At 32.7% G+C, this 6,000-nt stretch overlaps 1 protein-coding gene across 1 annotated transcript; it reads right to left on the bottom strand.

Moving 5' to 3' along the window:
- Positions 1-3,056: 3,056 nt before the first annotated feature.
- Positions 3,057-5,429, bottom strand: LOC141608869 (fatty acyl-CoA reductase 2, chloroplastic-like). Its single transcript, XM_074428216.1, has 8 exons — positions 5,330-5,429; positions 5,065-5,168; positions 4,721-4,920; positions 4,370-4,470; positions 4,060-4,258; positions 3,543-3,704; positions 3,263-3,344; positions 3,057-3,146 (listed from the first exon to the last, which is right to left on the bottom strand). Exons 1-8 carry the CDS (start codon positions 5,427-5,429, stop codon positions 3,057-3,059), a joined length of 1,038 nt encoding a protein of 345 aa, XP_074284317.1.
- Between the last annotated feature and the right edge of the window lie 571 nt (positions 5,430-6,000).

Here is a 6,000-nt window from a genome sequence, read left to right as displayed (position 1 = left end):
ATTAAAATTAATGTATACTTCGTATTAATCAAGAGTAAGTCTCCTATAAACGGTTCTGCAATAATGTATGGTAAAACCCATATTATAAAGACCTTGACCCCGTGGAAAGCTCGTGGAAAGCTCGTGGAAAGCTCTCCCCGGTTGAAGATCGTCTTTGAGAAAAGATCGGCCAATGGAGTTGCGGATGCTCTTGCCAAGGCCGGTTTATTTGATGATAGTTCTAGTAATGGTTGTATTAATTGGGACTCGGCACCTTCCTTTGTCCTTCGATTATGTACTACTGACTTTATTGCAGCTATTGAGCCGCTCCCCCCAGACCCGCCCCCTTGATGTATCTGCTACTTTGAACTTTTTTAATTTAAGCACGTCTTCATCCAAAAAAAAAAAAAAAAAGACCTTGACCCCTACTAAAAGTTATTTTGGTGGAATTATTTAGGTAAAAATTACTTCTATCACATAATTTTATAATTATGTGAATGAACAGCATGAACTAATAATTTGATACGTGACTCATCTATGGTGATGCAAACCAAACATTCGTCTCTTAGCTTCGTTGCTTGTAACACACGGTTTAATTAGGATGATTTTTTTATTTTATTTTTAAGTTTGTCTGAAACCAAATTAATGTTCACACATTTCTTTATTAAGAAAACAACATTTTCGAACATGCAAATGGGCCGGTCACACCCAAACTGAGAAAAACGCACCATATGTGAGTTTTATCTTCCAACAATGAGAACGTATCAAGGAAAATCGTTTTATATGAAAATTCAAAAATGATACTAATGGTAATACAATACTCTTTATAGGTGAATATGACCACATTATATATACAGTTATTATTATTTTCTGACCGATTAATGAGAACGTATCAAGGAAAATCGTTTTATATGAAAATAGTATTAGAAACATAAACATTTGTCGATGTCTGCGTGTACCGTGTAAATCTCCGAATATACGTAATAGCTTGCAAACCACGTATATCAAATTAGTACCCAGAGGGTGATAGACTCGAAGTTTAGAAGACAAGTCAAAAGTCAATAATCTTGGAGACACTTGAACTTGTAAGTTGTAACCCTTGAAAATTTCACTCCATTTTTAAGGTGTGCAAGAAACACTTAGTACACAAATTCTCATTATAGACGGACACTATCCGTCTATACATATAGACGGATACCATTTCCCCTTACAAAATACTCATTTGCCATAAAGTGGGAAACACATGGGGTGCCTCACCTTGTCCCCCTACCCATTTTATTAGAGATCTTTACCCGTCTATACGCCTCACCCGTCTATACCAAGACCTATTGTACTTAGTATATCTTTGAAAATGACTAAATCTTTCTAGGGATGATTTTGTTCATTAACAAATAATCTTACATATATAATACTCCCTCCGTCCCGGTCATTTGTTGTCTTTTTCCATTTTGGGTGTCTCAGTCATTTATTGTCCTTTCTATTTTAGGAATGAACAATTTGCTCATTCACACTCAATTTGGTCCACATGTCATTTAGTAATTGACTTTCTCCTCTATTCTTGGTCTTTGTGTCAAAACAAAAGGACAACAAATAACCGGGAGTGGGAGTACTTGTGCACAAATTCTCATTGAAGACATGACATATCCGTCACAAGCTTGTGACGGATACCATTTTACCTCACAATGTACCCACTTTTTCTCTCTCTGCAACACTATTCATGTGGTCCCCTTTCTCCACTAACTCGTTTTTTTCTACCATTTTATCTCACAAAATATATCGTCAAATAGTAGAAAAGTCATGAGGAGACCAATTGGTACTTGTGTAAGACCAAATATTGCGCTTAGCTTGATTTAACGTGGTACCTGTCTACATGACAGCTAGAAATAATAAATGAGTTGTATCATGGTACTGTTAATTATATCGCCATACGTAACTAAGACGACATTTTTTTACTCATATCATAACGAATGTTTCCATTCTATATACAGTACACTTGGTTTATGTATATTTTCTGGAAATGAGATGGTGACAGCTGATATTACCGAGTATAGCAGCATTTATTTAAATGATAGACCTTACAAAAGTATATGTGACATGGTGATACTGATCGAGTTTTAGTATGATAGTAATTATAACAAACTATTATTATTCTTGTTACAAATATTAAGTAATCGGTTTCAAATAAACTTGTTATTCCGTCCCAAAGACATAGGTAGGTCACGTCGGAATAATTAAGCACTTAAAGTCGACTTGCAAACAACGTCTTCTTCCTAAGAACATGTTGAGTTAGACCAGGAATATGTATGTTAGTGAAGTAATCTTTCCAGTTGATGCATTTGAAATCGAAGTTAAACATATCCAACTCTTCTACTGACATTTCTCCTAGTAAATCCCTTGTATTTTTGTCGTCATACCTACATGATCAGCAAAAAAAATCAGTATCTAATTATATATATTAGGATGAATTTACATAAACTACGACGATTTTCTTCGTATAAAAAAATTCAGTATCTAATTATATATATTAAGTTGAATACCCTTCCAAATTTGGTATTAATTTAGAAATTAGGAAATAAATTACACATAAATCGATACAATTAATTCATATATTAAGTATTTATTTCCTTTTTTAGTTCCTTAAATACAACTCATTGGGTTGTATTGATCATTTCCCTTTAAATATAGGGCGGATTATAGTAGTCCGTTTCTCATTTTCAAGTGGGGCGGTTATTCAGAAGACTCTTTGGTGAAAAAAAAAAAAAAAAAAAAAAAAAAAAAAAAAAAAAACTAATTGTAAAGAGATAAGGATAAAATTGGTACCATGCCCCAATAGCAGTCAATATGGGCTCATATATAGCAGCCATGCGCAACAACATGTTTTTGAGCTTGTCATTACTTCTTGTAGCATTTGTTCCAACAATTGTAAATTCCGTCATTGATTCAAAGAATTTCATGTCTTTGACGATTATATCTTTCTCATTAGCGTCCTTGAGAGGCTTTGATGTGAAATAATTAGTAGTTATGTTGAAGAATTCACGACATGAAATTGGGTTTAAGAGGGACGAGGTAACGTTGTATTACTTGTATATCTTTATTCCATGCTTTCCTTCGTTCCCATGCTTAGCCATGGCCGTCACCATGGCATTCACCACCATGTCTACCGGCACCTATGAACTCGTAAAATAAATCAAATAAAGTCTTTTCTTTTTTTTGCAATTAAGGAACATTTAATTAATTAAAGTCTTTTCTTTTTGTTGAAACAAAACCATTTCAGAAAACTCACCACATCTAGAATCGTATTAGGGTTTGCAACAAATCCTTCGAGTTGGCCCGTTCCATAGCTTAAAATTATCGGGTCCAGCGACCTAATTCAATGGCTCCGAGTTAGAAGATAATAATTATAATCTACATTATGCATTTTAAATTATTGCATGCACCTAGTTCAACCTATATTCCCTTCGTCCTAGTAATAATTTACTTTATTTTTCTTTTTAAAAAATAAAATAAATGTAAACTATTATAAGTAACAGTTGACAGATATTGTATTTAACGTGTGAACTTACTTATATCCTTCAACCCAACCGGGAAATGGTTCTTTAATGGTGCTTTCAATTAGACTTGGACGAATAATGACGACTGGAAGTTTTCCACTTAATTTGGCTGCTACCAATTCTCCGATAGCTTTTGTAAGTAGATAACAGTTATGCATTTTGTAGAACTTTGCCCTACAACGAAACATAATGATACAAGGGTTAATTTAAATTAGTTTTACAATAATCATGAAACCGAAATAAATAAATGATAAAGCTCGAAGATAGTAAGAATACAATATATCTGAACTATAAATCATTACCCTACTTTTCACAATATAAGTTTTTTTTAGAAAAATAAATAAATAAAAATCACGATATAAGTCATTCTCGTTTTGCCCTAAAAAAATCACGACATAAATGAGGCAGTAGATAAAGATTTTTGGAACTGAACACTTAATTACTATCCACGATACCTCCATCTTAATCTTAATAAACAAAATCAAATGAAATTGATTAAAAGGAGAAAGCGATAAATGGAATGGCTTACCGGCGCATGGCCAACTTCATCATTTCTCCGGTTTGCTCCTCTTCATGAAACTGACGAGCTACTTCCGAAATTATCCTCATTTCAGTATTTATGAGTTTTTCAATGGACAATTTCCTGTTTATTTCGTCTTCTATAAAATAATGTCCCAAGTCCATAGGCTTCTCGAATGCAACTCCGGGTAAATCTTGGCTTGCATACGCTGTATAATTCACCCAAGATAATTGTTACTACTACCTCGATTCCATTAATCTATATGTAATACTCCCTCATTACAAAAAATAAAAAGGGTAAATAAATGAATGGTACGTACCAGACGATACTTGTACAAAGAGAGCGAGCTTCGTGCACTCATATGCAAAGTCAACTAGTCTTGTAAGTGACCTCACATTGAATTCAAAGAAGTTATCATACCTAATATATATACACACGTATAATAATATAAGGGTTTGATTGTGATGATTAATTCTAAAAATTAGCATAGTACTCTAAACCTTGCAAAATTGACCTGACTTGAATAACTCGATTGGTACCTGACCCCGACACTACTTGAACTGAGTACTTGGACTAATATGACCTGACCCAAATGTTTCACTAATCATTATCTTTAAATAACTCGATAATAACTGAGACGAAAAATAATGAAATCGAGTAGATGGTGTACCTGTCATGCCATTTAGTACTACCACTCATATGTACGATCACATTAACTTCATTTCGGATCATGTCAACTAAATACGTATCCATACCCAAATACGGTTTGCAAAGATCGCCAGCAATTGGAACAAGTTTGTTCCACATAAACTTTTCATATAATTGTCCATGTTGTTCTCTCAAAACCTTGAAAAGCTTGGATTCTATAATCTATAGTTACAAGGAAAACGTTCGATTAGTTTGGAAAATACAAATTCTTGTGTAAGACAGCCTTATACAAGAATTCTGTATAATGGAAAATCCGTTTTAGATAATTGTTTGGGAAAAACGTTAGTTTGCTTGTTTAATTATTACCTCTTTTTTTACTCTTTGCTTGGCAACTTCTGCATCACTTGCTCTCACCAAGAGATACATCTTTTGTATTGATGGCAATACACGTAAAATCTTCTCTACAAAAACTGGTTTTTTACATGCATGGTGTCATGAGTTAGCACAAAGTGAATAAAAAGAAGACAACAATATATGTTCTAATAGTAAAACGGATTCAAATAGATCGATATCATATTTGTGATATATTACGGCCAATAAAAAGAAAATACTCGTCAGAGTGTATTATTACCTTTTCCCATAAAACCGGTTGATCCGGTAATGAAAAGGGTTTTGTGCTCGAAAAAATTATTGATGCCAACATTGTGATCATTTGCATGATGGAATGACATTTTTTTTACTATACTTGTATTTTTGTTAGAGATGGAAGATAATTCTCATGTTCTTAATTGCATCTTATTTATACGAGAGATTTTCTGTATGATCAAATAATATTTGGGTATAATTTAATAGAATTATGTAATCATGATTCATGCATATAGATCATATTATATATATACTTGTATGTACATACGCAATACGCAATTAATTAAGTCTCGTGCAACTACTTTTAATATATAAAATATTGTAAAATCATTGACAAAAGACAGTGATGTTCTCATTGCAAAACATGATACTGAGTGGAAGTTTTTTTTAACAGGGTTTATGACAAAAGACAATGATGTTCTTAATTTCTAAATTAATACCCAATGGGTTGTATTTAATCATTAAATACCTTCTAATTTGGGTATTAATTTAAAAATTAAGAACTAAATTACACATATACCAATACAATCAATGCATATATTAATAATTTATTTCCTCTTTTGGTTTCTTAAATACAACCTAGTGGGCTGTATTTATCATTACCCTTAAATAAAACCGTTTTAAAAAAAATTGTTTGCACTCGGAGTCTGGCTAGTA

This window comes from Silene latifolia, chromosome 10, assembly GCF_048544455.1.
Source record: "Silene latifolia isolate original U9 population chromosome 10, ASM4854445v1, whole genome shotgun sequence".
NCBI classification, from domain to species: Eukaryota; Viridiplantae; Streptophyta; class Magnoliopsida; order Caryophyllales; family Caryophyllaceae; genus Silene; species Silene latifolia.
Note: the sequence above shows the minus strand (reverse complement) of the source record. Positions and strands in the feature narration are given on the sequence as shown.

Coding starts and splice junctions, on each gene's coding strand:
- LOC141608869 (XM_074428216.1), bottom strand. CDS start 5,429: ATGTCATTCCATCATGCAAATGATCACAATGTTGGCATCAATAATTTT. Junction 5,169..5,329: donor AACCGGTTTTATGGGAAAAG/GTAATAATACAC, acceptor GTAAAAAACCAG/TTTTTGTAGAGAAGATTTTA. Junction 3,705..4,059: donor ATGAAGTTGGCCATGCGCCG/GTAAGCCATTCC, acceptor GTTTCGTTGTAG/GGCAAAGTTCTACAAAATGC.